General features: G+C 42.9%; 1 protein-coding gene across 1 annotated transcript in view; it reads right to left on the bottom strand.

Moving 5' to 3' along the window:
* TBC1D15 (TBC1 domain family member 15) overlaps positions 1–7437 on the bottom strand; it is a 36182-nt gene extending 28745 nt beyond the window's left edge. Inside the window, exon 1 of the mRNA XM_074870581.1 lies at positions 7269–7437. Within this exon, the coding sequence (XP_074726682.1) occupies positions 7269–7292 (24 nt within the window). The 5' untranslated portion in view covers positions 7293–7437. The remainder of the gene's footprint in view (positions 1–7268) is intronic.
* Positions 7438–15702: the final 8265 nt, after the last annotated feature.

Below are 15702 nucleotides of genomic sequence, written 5' to 3'. Positions count from 1 at the left end.
AAATCCAACCAAAACCTGCATCAGTATTACCTGTCAACACACCCTACATAGGAAAGCAACCCACTCTCCTTTAAACCTTGATAACTTTTTGCCTTCAATAATGGACGTCTGTGATATAGAAAGGCCACATTATCCACTGTGTGGAAGAATTCAAGAGTTTTAAAGAACGTCATCTGTTCAATTATGCTTCTTGTATTAAGAGACAGGAAAACACGTGGCTCACCTTGGTTTTGTACTATTCATTATTGGTCTCTTTTTCAAAGGTGAGAAGTAGGTAAAGTCAAGCTCAATCCTTAATTTTCATATGAGTAGAGCCATCGCTCTTCCTCTAGGTCTACACAACATCAATAAACCCATTATGAAAAAAAGACAAGTTCCATGTTAATAAGTGCACACCACAGGTGACTAAGTAAGTTGCCATGTCACTAGGATTTTTATCAAAACCCAAAGTATTGCTCACCCCAATATTATAGCCCTTCCACCCATCCACCCAGTAAGAATCCTGTGCTCTGCACAGTCAACCCACTGGTCATGGAAATAGAACCCTAGGGAAAAAAAGCAGTGTATGTTGCTTAGACGCTTGCAGCTAAAGAAGTTGTCCAGCCACGAAAGGCCTAACTACAGATTTAAACAATGGTTGGTTTGTTTTCTTCTATACCTATTTACAAACATCTGTTGAACTGTCCACAGACATGCATGTTCCTCAGGTTTAGATGTTATTACATACATGAAAGCCAGACCCAGCTGGTCCCACAACAAAAAACACAAATGAAAAAAGAACAGAAGAGTGTTTGTCAAAAGCACACACCAACACAACCAAAGCAAATGAAGATGTAATCTTGACAGGAGCTCAAGAACTTTGAAAATTACTCAAATTTTAATCCTGTCTTGTAGCTAGCTGTACATGTATCAGAATTACTCAAAAGGTTTTCAGCCATCTTACTAGTTTAAAGCTAGTTCTAAGCAAAACAGTTCCCAGATTTATCCATCTGTGGCATCCTTAAGTTCCCTGAAGGCTTCAAATCATAAGCATGACTACCTAAGGAAATTTATCACTGTAAAAGCACTCAGTAGACAACTTTTTTCTATAAATGATTGAGAAAGTAGAGAAAAAGTTTGTATGATTTAAGTATTACTTTTTAACAAACTTACTTAAAATTTTAAGTTTTAAATAATATGTACCCGAGAAGCTTATGTTCATAGGTCTTTCCCGCTTGTCAAGCAAGACCACACTTGCCATCTGCAAGCATGACTTACACCACGTTTATTGTTCCAGTTCTATAGAATGAAAACTAGATCCGTTGCCTATTTGATTCAGAATCCTACAAAAGATAGAAATTGATGCAAGAGTTTCTAAATGCTGCTAAGCCACCTTGACCTGTTTTGTTGTTTTTTTTTTTTTTCATAGGTGCTACGGAAGTCAAAAGCAAATTCACAATTCATTCTAATCAGTCATTAAAGCGCTGTGCTACGCAGAGACAGCAGCTATTCTATCTCATATACTGACACAGGGTCTGTAAAAACAGGGAACCACAGCACAAAATTCAGGAAAACTGCATGAAACCATAGTTGTCTACCTACCTACTATAAAAAACAAAGGAAAGCCACTGGACGTAGGCTCAGTTTACATGTCATGGCATATGCTAGTTAAGGTTCTGGAAAACTAACTGTTCAAGTATTTATATTCCATGTCCAGCAGAAAATAACTTTCTGAAGTCCCACGGTTGTCCCAGTAACATTTTCTCAGAAATAAATTCTATCATTCTTAATACTCTAAGGACACATCATGGACAATTTTTATCTCCAGCTCATTGTACTGCTTACAATGAGCAGTCAAGAGGCAACGTTTGTAGCTTTTTATTGCCAGGGCATACATGAGCAGGCAGACTTCAGCATACCTCATACATCAACAATCACAATATATGCAAGAACACAAGCAAAGTTTTGGGATCAAATGCTTGCCATTTGATGGCAATTTATGGCCCTGTGCTACTTGCTAGTGAAAGACGACAACACTGCACATAAAGACAAGGGGGTGAAGGCAACAAAAAAGGAGAGCTAGGATCCCGGGCTACCACAGAACAGGGTGGTCCTGCCCTCCTCCCCCACATATTTCCCACCCTGCCTGTGCTGGGCACCTAAGTACTAGCTGATGTCATGTGCACTGACTATTCATACCATATACACTTGTTCTTACCCCTGTCACATGCTAACAACCTGCCAAACGCAGGACATTTGAGAGAATGAAGCAGCACTGCAACTCTCTCAGCTAGTTAGTTAGCCCCATCCTTCAGACACTTCATACTCTCTCCCTGTGTTCTTATCCATCTCACTCTCCTTTTCTGCCAGAGAGTACAGCTCGGGACCAGCACTGCTCTGTCAAGTTGCCATCCAGCTTCTCATGACAGACGCAGCTTGCAGCACTTCTACAGTGAATCAGCCACTGCTCTGGAGTCATCAACTAATTATGGCCCCGTGCAAATCCTGATTCTAACAACTTTTCAACAGCAGTTACTTCATTTTTGCCTCATATTAGAGAATCAGGTGGATCCTCACTGTGGATTCAACAGTTAAAGCAGCAAGCAGGCATGCTCAGAAAGTGACTGAGTAAGAAAGTCTGTATGCTCCACAGACTACAAATTAAGAAAAAATGGGTCTGTCCGCAAACATTAACAACAGATATAGCAGCTGTGCAGCATCTTATTTTCAGATTCTGACAGAAGGTAAACAGAAAACATGCAGCACAGTAAGGAAACAACTTCAGGCCAATAAAATAAATTCAATTTAGGCATTGGTTATCCTGAGAGACCTTACAACCACAAAAGAAAGTCTCTTAGTTTAGAGCTGTGCTTTAAGTTAGAAGAACTATAACCGAATTTTAAAATCTGCATCATGTTGCTTTCATTTCCATCTCCCTCTCTGGAATAGCTGAGGTTTCCCCAGAGCTTATTCACACATCCGCTGTTAAAACTGCCACTGGACATGTCACAAGTACCTACCTACATCAATAGTCTGCTTTCAATGACCAGATACCAGCACACTGGCAAAGCATCGAGCTAACATTACTTGACCAACATGTGATCTGCTCCACAGAAGATATGCTACAACTTCTGGCATTTGAATTTTAGTAAAAATATAAAGCCATAATCTTATATGTCTTTTGTTTGCTGAGCCTACAGCTCAACCTTTATCCTATGACACTAAAACTTCATGTCCTGCTAGTCTTAAAAGAGTAAAAGTCTTACAAACACCAAGTTTCTAAGGGGAGCAGGGGGGAATCCAACAAATATTTTTCATGTTGTGACAAATATGAGAAAGCTCGCAACACCAGGAACTACACATAAGAAAGGTTTCCTGCTTGACAACAGTAAGTTTTTCAAGTTCTGTTGAAGTGCACCGAAGAGTTCCTGAACCACAAAGTATTTCTTCGACTTATGCAACAATAGTGGGATATCAGTGAAAATACGAGTCTCTTCAGGGTACCAAAAATAAAACCTTGACGTGGCAACACACTATTTCTACTGTGAACACTTCTGCAAGAGAAATCCTTAATGAACAGAAAACAGGAAGAATACACAGAAATTTCAGAGTTATCAGCGAACTGCTTTGCATTCAAGCATAAAAAAACTTAACTAAATTCAAAAGAGGCGAAGGCAGGTAAAGGCTTCTGTTCACAAAGAAAACCTATGAAGTACAATATATTCAGGAAGAATTATGATTCTGTACGCAGCTGATGAAAAAGGCTGAAGAAGTTATAATGACGATTTTTAAGTCAAGTGGTTAATAAAATGGCACAACAATGCATAATATAGGAGTCTCTGTGCCCCCAAATTTAACTAGTAGGAGGTGCAGCAAGACACTGCCTACACCACAGAATATATTTACATCTAAAATAATCCACTGTATCTGTGCCAGCAAACTACCTGAAGGATGCAAAGTTAATTTTAACAGACCATATTTTAAATCTCTTTGCTGGTCCTGGCTATAAAAATAAAACCCTCAACAGCAAACACACACCCCATCCCCAACACTACAGCATTTATAACACTATTGTTTAGTAGTAGCTACAGTGCTAGTCAAACACTTCTAGTTGCTGAACTGGCCAAACATCTGAGCTTAGACCTGAAGCTCACACGTTTAGCCAGTGAAAAGCTCTGAAGCTTTAACTTCAAGACCAAGGGCACAGGCAAGTGAAAAATAATTTCTCTGACAGCCCATGTGTCAATTGGTAACTTGAGAAAGATCTAACAGCCCGTGTGCTGAAGATACTCTGAACTCCAAGAGAATAAAGCAAAAATTGTTACTGTCCAGGTGTAATAACAGTCCATACACTAAAATTGAAGTTTGTACTTCTCCCCACACACAACTTTTTGCCTCATTTTCTAACGTGGTTTTCTGTTATAAGGGTGAGTCCAGAGTCAGTTCTCCAAAATAAGGAAAACAAACTGCCACTTGCTAAGCAACAAAAAGAGAGAAAATATATGTGCTTTCATGCATAAAGTCTGAAAGCGTGCATAAAGCACTGAAAATGAGACCTTACTGCCAAGTTACTGGCAGAAAAAACTGGCAACTCTAACAAAGGGCAAAAAAATGAAGATCACACTGTTCTAGTGCAGATTGTCATTAATAAAGACTGAGTCACGACTCCAGAACTCAACAGCATTAAGTTTTCCAGAATCAAGTTAACCATGTTCAGAAAAACACTGAAAAGAACCTTCTGAGATATGAAAGAGTTAGAAAAAACAAAAAGGACAAAAATCCAAGTAAAGTAGTACATGAGGTAACCAAATTTATAACTCATAGCCCACTAATGTATGGAGCAGAAACCAGAGACAATATGAAATAACCAAGCTGTGAGTCTACTGATATTAACAATGTCTAGGAAATTAAAAAAATGTGATAGAGAAGGGGAAGGCAAACAGGGTAAAAGTATAATAGAAACCACAACCTTATATGGCTTGCTGAAACCAGATTTCATGAAAGCTGAGAGAACGCAGGCTATCCCAGCTGCTTAATATATTGCCATGTTCATTCCATGGGAATTACTTTGCACAATATTTTGCAGAAAAGAACATATACATTAAAACACATTGCTTTCATGTGATAAGAGAGACTAAAGCACCCCACAAACTAATGCTTACTGCTCTTTCAGAAACCTATCACCTGAAACACCTCATTACAACACCGCACAGCCAGAAGGAAAAGTGTAATTAATTTAGGACACCCATAGTTTGAAAACACACCAAAGTGCAAAATACCTTAAGTGAGAATGCTGGGTCTGTACCAACTTACACTGTGTTTATTCCATCTCGAGTGAAGTTTCACTAGTTTGTGAGCCCTTCTAAAATCCTGCTGCCGTCCAAAGGAACAATCTGTGATCTAATGTGCTCCCTAGACCAAGAGAAAACTAACCCAGCCAAAAATAAGTAGAACTTTACATATTATTTCAGCTTGCTAAATCAAATCACTGAGAGATCAAATGAGTACAGTCTCTAATCAAGCAGAAGTGCAACACACAGGTGGGGAGATCTAGAGAAGGATGGAGCTGCTCCTAGTGAGAACAGTGAAACTTCAAACCCACCCAGCACACATCATGAAGTTTGAGAAAACACAACTGTTATTTTTTCTCTATATCAAAAAAGACACCACAAAGATTGTTAATGAATTAGAAGTTGTGTTAACAAGTTGCATTAGTACTGTGGATGTGGAATAACTGAAAGCAAGTTTTGCAACGTCTTAGAGATACAGTCTTAGGCAAACAAAGTTTTTTTTAGAGGAACAATGAATACATAGCAAATAACTTATCCACAATAGTTTTAGTCTCTATATAAATTATGATAATATAGCTGCTTTCAGAAGAAACTTCCTCAAGAAGATCCTGATGTGAAGGTGGGTGGAAAAAGAAAAGCCACAAAATGAAAATATTTACCATCATCCAGTAAACTCTGGATTGAGCTTAAACTGGACAAAACCAGAAGAGTTAACTTTTCTCTGTACACATAAAAACTGGATGTGCATAGCTAGAAACAGCTAGGAGGACTGTGTAGCTATCTTTACATTTACAGCACCTAACAACAGTAAAGAACTTAAAAAAAAGTTGTAACAACTCCAGGTGAACAAATTGCCTGCTCCACCAGTTCTGGTTGAAATGGATATGGTAAACTGGCACAAGCAAGATCTCTACTGAATTTTCTCACTAGCTAAATGCACTCCTCAGCACACTCCGAGAAGCGCAGACATGGCTAATTACATGTTCTCTTATACTGAGATCAGCGTGAGCTGAAATAATCATCAGCTGCCATATACTGGAAAAGTGAAACTGAATACTCTAACCCTAGTTACATATAGTCAGAAAGGGATCCAGGTGCTTGGGAGCCCTACATTGCAAAGTAACACTCTCAGAAGACAGAGTCATGGAATAAAAATATTTCTACAGTAAAACCATACAGACACATCTCGAATCTATTGGTGAGGGAGGAGGGAAGCAGAGAGGGTTGCCAATACCTTCCCTCCTGTGACCTCAAACCAGGACAGACATTTGAATCCTTGGCAAGCTCTACTGTTTCATTCAAGAATACTCGGCAACGATCGGCAGCATGTAAAAATCTTTACATTACCCAATTACCCGACTGACAAGGCTCTGTATCCGCCCGGGGGCCGGCACTCGCACACTCTCAGCGCGCAGGCCAGCAGAAAGGCCAGTAACGTCAATTAACACCTCTGGGCCACGCGGCCACGTAGGCGGGACAAGCCCCGTTCCTCAGCGCCTGCTCTGCGGAGGCCAACCCCTGGCGCCGGGGCTGCCCGTCTCCGGCGGAGAGCGGCCTCTTCCAACACCGGGACCGGCGCTCCGCGCAGGCCGGAGCCGAGCTGGGCCGGCGTGGGCCGCGGGCCGGGCCGGGCGGCGGGCGCTGCGACGTGCCGCCGCGCCCGCTCCGGACAGGGCCCAAGTCCCACCCCCCAGCCGCGACCCGCGGCCCGCGGCCCCCCGCCACCGCCAGGCCCGCCCCAGGGCGGGACGGCCCAAGTCCGGAGGGGTGGGCCCGGGCCCCGCGGGCCGCTGAGGAGACGCCGCACCCGCGCACCGCGGTAGGAAAGGTCGCCGCCCGGCCACGCAGAGGCCCGGCCGCCTCCTCCCACGGCTCCCGCCAACTGGGGCGACCCCAGCGCTGCACACAGCGGGGACCCCCGAGAGGAGAGGAGAGGTGAGGAGAGGACGGCGGCCATCGCCACCCGCGCAGGACCCAGGCCCAGCCCACCCCCGTTACCTTGCCGCTCGGAGGCGCCGCCATGTTGCCTACGAGTGTTTATGATGACGTTGCGCTCTTCACGTGCTTCCCGGCCGCTCCACAACAACCCCCGTCAGCCCCTCCGCGGCCGAGAGGGCGGCGCAGGCGCACCGGGGCGGAGACGGGGCTGGGAAAGGCGCGACGGCCCCCGCGGAACGGCCGGGCCCAGCGCGGGGCGGGGCTCCGGCCACGGGGGCGGGGAGCCGGTGAGAGGCGGCCTCTCCTCCTGCCAGGGCGCCGCCGGGAAAGTGGAGAAAATGGCGGTTGGTTTTGGTTTGTCTTTTTCTCAAAGGCTGCGGTCTTTTTCCTTGGTCTTTTCGCTCATTTTGAATCCCTCGCTCGCAGCGCCCTGCGAAACTGGCCGGTGCCCAGCCGCGGGGAAGCGGCCTGCCCCTGGGCTGGGCGGGCAGGCCCCGCGGCCCGGCCCTGGCCCGTCCTTAGCTGGGCGTCGCGCTGCCCGTTATCCCCCCTCCAGAGGTTTAAAAGAGGGTTGTGGGAGGAAGGGGACAGTGAAGGATAAGGCACCAGTGAGACGGTCATCCAGCAGCGGCACTGCAGAACAGCCAACGCGCCCGCCCGTGCGCCGGGGACGTGCCGGCGTGGGGCCCCGGCCAGCCTCCACAGCGATGGGAGCAAGAGTGACCCAGCTAGATGCTGCAAGTATGGCAGTAAGGAGAAAAAGAGGGGATTTTTTTTTTCCTCACCCTGAAACCTTTTCTGAGCCACCTGAGAGTGTAATTACAATTTGAGGACTGTTGAAAATGTGGTATAAAATACAGAGTATTCTCTCTAGTTGTTTCCCTTCCTGCTGTTGCACAATGTAAATATAAAGGAAATGCTGACCCGTAGACACCATTAAGGTGCTCTAATATTCATGGACCAAATTTTTACTGTTAGTAAAAAGTACACCACTCTCAAGATGATGGCTTTCAACACATTCATATTACTCACGGGATAAAGCCAAATCTTAATTACAATCTCATCAGTGTTAGCAAATATTCAGCATTCATACATGTACAGATTTGTAAAGTCTGAAATAAGTCTGTAGCTGTCAACAGGTTTTGATTGGTCTTCGTTACCTGGAAAAGCATATCATGTATGGTATTACTTAAAATTACCTTTCACTTAATGTCTGCAACATTTGATCCTGCTGAGAGCCATAAATAACAATGGGTTTTGAGACATTTGCCATGTTCCAACACCTTAAAATACTTTGAGCAAATAGTGTATCCCCAAATATTGTTTATTTGAAACAGATCAATGAGATGCCCACAGGGAAGTGATTTGCTACTCTGAAGGAGCAAAGATAATTATTTTTTTGGGCTCCACCATAAAATGGCATAATTCACTTCTGACTTCTCATATCAAAAACTCATTTGGCTATATTAACACCCATACTGTACTTTTTATAGAAAAACAGATTTACATTTCTCAAGACAAATACTGATTTGCTTCAGAATTGCAAGAGCCTGTTATGACTCTCTGTAAATAAACATGCATAATGATGAGAAAATAAAACCGCAATCAGAACACAAGTCCTTGTAGTAATACCTAGGTCTGGAAAGCTGTATGGGCATAGCAAAAATGGACATCATAGCTCTGGCGGTCCCTTTCTTTGAATTTATTAAGAGCACAGCTGGGTGTTATGGTGAATACAAAGAAGGCTGCTACACATTAAAAATGCATTACCATAAATGAATTGCTCTGAGTGGTGAAATTGTCACTGTCATCTTCCATACCCACACTGGTTTCATCTCGTTTGGTCTCCCACGTGTTCATTTTCATCCTTTCCCTTTCTTATAGTTTTCCTTTATTTCTTTCCCCTTACAATATAATACATTAGTTAAACACCTACATGTAATCCCACTCCTCTCTCCACTTCCTTTTCATCTCTCAGCTCCCTGAAGTCTCCAATTAACACTGGGGACTTCCTTCACTTAGCTCCATTGCATACTCATTTTGGCCCTCCACTGAAACTGTCAAGGTTTCTTTTGAAGTTCCTGTCTTAGGAGAAGCTCAGAATTAAGATTCCCACCTGTTTCGTTAGCATGTATCACAGTCTACAACAAACTCCTTGAAGTCTGCTCTCTTCACTAGCATGACTGCCACCTTCCAGCTCTCCTCTCTTGGACTTGATCATTAGCATATTCAATCAAAGCTTCCTTCTCTTTGTAGGTAGTTGTGTTAATAAATACAGATTTATCTCATGTCTCACTGCTTTATTTCTACTACAGCTATTAATCCTTATCCAAATTAAACAGGCAACTAATGGACAAGATGGTTCTGTCTCCCTCCAGGCTCTCTTGGCACCCATTCCTCTTCAATATCAACCTGTCTCCACAGCCTACAGCCTGGTTGATGCCTTAGTCTTAGATCTCTCTCTGGATTCTCTCTTTCACGTTATAGCTAGCTCCCTTGCAGATTTTGCTTGTACAATAGCACCAAAGCATAGCTTTTCCTGTCTATCCACACAGCTAAACATTTTTTTCTTGTAACATTCTGTTTGCTGGCAGTGACTGACACCATTTTGATCTGTTCAGACTCCTGCAGAATGCTCTTGCAAACATCATTCATTTAGCCCATATTACTTTAGCCCTCTCATCTAGCTCTTCCTGTCCATCTACCAACTCTCACCCTTCTCTAAGGCCCAGTGTAAAATACCCTTCCTCATTCTGAGGACGATTACCTCTGACTCTCACTGCCAAAGGTCCAGCTTCCACATCAAGTCAACTCAGTGCTAGACTCTGCCTATTATTTGTAAAATTTTCACACAAGAAGTTGCATGGAAGACTTTTTCTTCAAGCTGACCTTCCTGGAGGGCAAAAACTCCCTTAGAAGTGCATCAAGCTGTCTCACTATTCTTCTTTGAATCCCATTCTCCCTTTTGCTAGAAAAGGTACCCCCAAAACTGGTATCTAGTAGATGATGAACTAAAATCACCACTGATGCTGCTGACCAATACATTGTCTCATTGTTTCCTTGTCTATTCTGTGTGTCTGCACTCATGTGTTGTTTCTTACCTATTCTTTGATTGTCAGTGGGACGGGATGAAGTCCTTATTTTTTATATGATCATAAAATAATTTAGGTTGGAAGGAACATTTATACATCATCTGGTCCACCTCACTCCTCAAAGCAGGACAAACTTAGTAGTTGGGTCAGGTTGCTCAGGGTCACTTTTGCTTTGTGTATGACCTCTTGGCTGACTCAGTAACACAACTGCAGAGGCACCCTGCAATCAGCTGAGAAGTGTGATTCTCAGCTGAAGGACTGAAAGAGACACCAAAACCAGTGTGTGGTGGTTAGAGATGTGCTCACAGAAGATCCTGTCCAGAGCAAGATAAGTGCTTTCCATTTTCTCCACTGAGGATGGTTGAAAAATCTTGTGTATTCCTGACCTAAATGAGGGTTAATGGCTGCTTTTCAACAAATCTGGTAATTTAAGGGAAAGACAGTTCAAGAGACTGCCATTCAAATTTGCTTATTTACCTGAGTTAGAGACCAAGCTAAAGAATCTTGCACAGCAGGATCTTGTTCCTTTATGAGATTAAGGTACTATGGGAATACTACCACTACTAAAAGTTTCTTCTTTCAGTGTTTTTATTGCTAAAAACATGCTAATTAACAGTTAATTACAGTGTATCTGTAGGCTCACTGAAAGCTAACCTGTGCTCCTCTGTGCATTTTCCCTTAAGTTTCAAGCATTCCTGTATTAGGTTGTATGGTCACCCAATGAGAACAGAAACACTGAGTGGGAATTGGAGAACACCAAGATGCAGACTCCACATAAGATGTGAGCAAGTGAGGAACAGCTACTGTACACCCCTAGTGAGGGAAGAAGGGGTTTAACACAATGGGTTTATGTATCTATACACAAAATCAGAGCTGCTTTGCCAAACATGGAACTATGATTCAAAGTAATGTCAGAAGTGCTACTTCAGAAGAAGGATGGGAGAAAAGGATCACTTCGCAGGGGACAGGCTAACACAGAGAAACTCAGAATAAATTTTTGAGAGAGATGGAGTTGTGAAAATACCCAGGAAATAGTGTATTATTTATAGACTGATTTTCTTAAACATTTTAATCTAGATAAAGATCATATAATTTGTTAGGACTGGTTATTGTTGCCAGACCTGTGCTAAGGTAATCACTGTTTGTATTAGGGAGTTACAGCTCAGAACCTGATCAAAGAGACAAAACTATCCTCCATTATTCTTTAATAGAAGCAGCAGCTGGGGCTTTGGGGACTAGACTTGGAGAAAAAAGATAGAAGAAAGGTACAGCTTTTTAAAAATCATTGACCATCAAATACTTGAACATTCCTGATGCTCAAAGAAGCCTGAATGCTTATAGAAGCATCATGGAGTTCTGGATAAGCCTTGAGCAAAAACCACAGAAGAAAAATGACCTAAAACCTTATGTTTAAAACATTCCTGACCTTTGGATCTTGAGTTGTGCCCAGCTCTACTCAACATGCAGTTCAAAAGAGATTAGAATAAGGAAAAGAAGCTCTTGCAGTCTTCAAACATAGACTTGAAAATATACATGCAGATAGGCCCATCGTTTTCTGAATATACAGGTACACTGCAAAAGCAACACATAAGTGACTCTGAAAGATAGCTTGACAGAGAAACTTTGTATACCAATGGAAAAGTGGTTAGAAACATAACATTTATCTTTAACTAAAGATATTTTAAAGCTTTGATTCCCAAGAATTTCTCAAGAAGCACCATAACAGGGGAAGAGATAGCCTTCAGTGTCTGTGAAACAAGCCTGAGATAAAAAGCTTGCACTCTTGTACAACCAGATCAGGGAGCAGCACAGCATTACCTGAATGAGCTGTCAACTAAGTAAAGAATTAAAAGATAAATCCCATTTTTACTACTGCTGGACATCATTTAAAACATTTCCAAAGGTAATAACATTTTGTTGGAAAACATCTCTGGCATACGCAGTACCAAAGTACGTGTGTAAAGTCTTAAACTTTTGTCATTTATTTAAAGCATTAAAATTCAATACATTTGTTTCTTATCTGGCCTTAGGACCACTCCAATCCTTGGGAATCATCCATTACGCCCAAACACAGGTATCAATCCCACTGAATTGCACCCCTGAGTTTGAAATTAATTCTAAGTGGTATTTTTCACACAACAATCAGGCATGTTCTTTTTGTTTCACAGATAAGTCTTCTCTCAGAGGTGCCTTAAAATCAAGCTTGAGACTTCTCAGGCTTCACACTGAAACTTTCCTTTGAGAGACATGTGCTCAGTGTAGTTCCCTTCTCCTTCCACCAAACATAGGAAAGGAGTTTCTGCTCTAAGTTTCTTCAGTGAATGATCAACAGGTCCTACAGGACTCTTCCTGGGTCTCCCAGTCTTGCTGTGCTGCTCTCAGCATGCCAGTTGCCACTTGTCTCACTGTCAAGACAACAGGAGTGTTTCAGAGAGATCTCAGTCCCACAGACCAATTTACTCCATAAGATGCGTGACCACCTTCTAGATAGTTGCCCAATCTTCTCGTTCTTTCACAAACTATCATTGCATTAAAATGAGCCTATCATTCAAGATGGAGAGCAAAATGACTCTTTGCTATCAGGTTGCAAAATCACAGGAAAGTTGAAGTTGGCAGGAAGCTTTAAAAATTGTCTAGTCCAACCCTCCTGCCCAGAGCAGATTTCTCAGGCCCTTGTCCAGTTTGAGTTTTGAGCATCTCCAAGGGTAGAGTCAAGCTGTGCCCAGCATTTGGTCACCTTTGGAGTGAAAAATATTTTTCTTATGCTTAAATAGAATTTCTTGTATTTCAGTTTGTGCCCATTTTGTTTTGCCTTTTCACAGGACACCACTGAAAAGACCAGCTCCACCTTCTTTACTCCTTCTCATAACATTTTTAAGTGTTGACAAGATCCTCTGAGCCTTCTCAAGACTGAACAGTCCCAGCTCTGTCAGCCTCTCTTCATATGACAGATGGTCCAGTCTCCTAATCATCTTTGATAGTCCTTCACCGGCCTCGCTCCAGGATGTCCATGTCTGTTGTACTGGGGAGCCCAGCACTACACCCAGCACTCCAGAAGTCTCTCACCAGCACTGAAGGGAACGATCACCTTCCCCAGCCTGCTGGCAGTGCTCTTCCTGATGCAGCCCAGGGGTGCCACTGGCCAACTTTGCTGGCTCACCACCAGCTTGTGCACCAGGACACTTGGATCCTTCTGTGCAAAGCTGCTCTCCAGCCAGTCAGTCCCCAGCCTGTAATGGTTATGAGGAACTGAAGGAGTTAATGCATCAAACATTCATTGACACAGAAAGTCTCAAGGACAAGTTGTGGCCTTTGTGTTTAGTCTAAGTAACAAACTATCAGCCTAGGGAGCGCAGAATGCATCAAAGGGTGCACAGCTCCACTCCCTTGCTGTTATATTGCCACGTTCCCTAGATAAGCCTCAAAGTGGGGACACATTGAGTAAAACCATATGCTCAGGTTAATACCTGCACTTTAATTTAGGAGCTTGATAAATTATGTAGGCCTTGCTAACAACTGTACCCTTGCAGAAGAGCTAAAAGACTCTTAAGAGAAACACCCAGCACCAGATGGAGTCAAAGGCTGGATAATTGCCCAATAATCAAAAACTGGGGGAAAGATAAAGGTGACAGAGGGAGATCACGACCACCAGCTCAATTGGACAAAAGGATTAAAGCACCCCATTCCCCCTCAACACATGCACAGAACCCATGCTCCACCTTTTCCTTACCTCTCATGCTAATGAGTTCGTGGATTACCTGCCTCTGTCTAGTATGCAAAACAGCCAATAAGATGAACTTAAAAAGCAATAGAAAACTCTGCTGGGTGTGCACCCACCCAAGATTACCAGACCTGAGAGAATGCTAGAACCTGGGGTGGTGATCTGGATTGACTCCCTCTTTTTTTCTTATAGATTTATCAATAAGAGACCACATCACTTACTATCCTTTTCCCAGTTTAAGTTGTTTCTACTGCAAGTAAAACATTTTAATAGGTCATTTGGTGTCATTTCACCTTAATTTAACCTGAGGGGATCATGAAACCTTTATGACTCCCTGGGCTCCCAGTCCAGGTCATACCAATACAGTGCATTACATTATTTCAGTTTACAAACTGAATGTTGCACAACATGAGTTCCATAGGCTGACATATTGCTAGCAGGTTCCTCTCTCTTCCCCATAAACCCGTTAAGAACACAATGGGGCAGGCTGCAGCAATATGCTTAAGTCCAACCCTTTGCACACTACACAGATGGGAATCTATGGAGAAGGGCATCTTCAGCTTGGTGGCTTACTCTTCATTGGATTTTAAGCAGTCAACTGCTCTATAAGGCATCTTCTGCCACATAAAGGCAGTCACAGCACCCCAGCCAGCATCAAGTGCACAACCAGAAATTGTTCCTGGCTTTCCTGCAGTTTCTGTTGCTGTCACAGCTGCAAGCGTAGCTATTATTGCTATGCCAAGAGCAGCAGCAGCTGCTATTGTTCACACAGCTATTTCAGCAGAGTTCCAAGATCCATTCCTGTATTCAAAAGTGTCAGCTGCCCACATGCTCAACCACATGAAAACCTGGACCGCACATGACAAGTGCGGATTCTGTCAAGTCCTTCCATCACAGGCTTAATTTGTACAAACAAAAACCCCACAGCAGAGAAACAATGATAAACAGTGCCAAAATATCTTCCCCTTTGACATTTTTTTCTGATCACAGGAAATCAATATATTCCAAGCCTTGCTTGGACAGATGCAACTCTCAGTTTTTCTAGGCTAATCCAGTCTGTCAGATTATGAGAGCCAACAGTAAATGTGGTGTTGTCCTGGACTCTGGGTGCAGCAGGACACCAGGAGAAAGCTGCAGATCAGGCTTCTCTTGAGTTCCTTGTATTCTAAGAGGTACCAGACCTCAGCATGAATTATATTATAGACAGTAAAGGAGGTATCCCAGGATTTGTCACATGCTCTTGTTTTCCACATACAAGAAGAAGAGGTAAAAGAAAAATCCTTCTGTCCCACTCCACAATTAGGAGAGCAGGGGGTGGAAATTAGGCTCTGGCTGATTCAGTTCAATTCTTCATTCAATTAAGTAAGCCTGGGGTACTGACCTACAGTCAGCCTTGCTGTGTAATCATTAGCATGCTCTTTTATATATGGCCCATACCATTTAAAGTTTCTCAGACTAATACCTAGATGCAGCATGGGACACAGCACAGCCACTCCAAGAAGGCAGCACGTAAATATGATTTAATGGGCAGAAGAGGACTTTACCTAGATGAAAGCTGTACTGTGCCAGTTGTTCTCGAGGCCAGAGCTCCTTATGCACCCTGGCCTAATTTATTTGCCAGTAAAAATGTAGCCTCTGGGACCAGTTTGGATTTTCTCTACTTACTAGTTATCTCTACCTC

The sequence above is a fragment of the Strix uralensis genome, chromosome 5, assembly GCF_047716275.1.
Source record: "Strix uralensis isolate ZFMK-TIS-50842 chromosome 5, bStrUra1, whole genome shotgun sequence".
Lineage (NCBI taxonomy): Eukaryota > Metazoa > Chordata > Aves > Strigiformes > Strigidae > Strix > Strix uralensis.
Note: the sequence above shows the minus strand (reverse complement) of the source record. Positions and strands in the feature narration are given on the sequence as shown.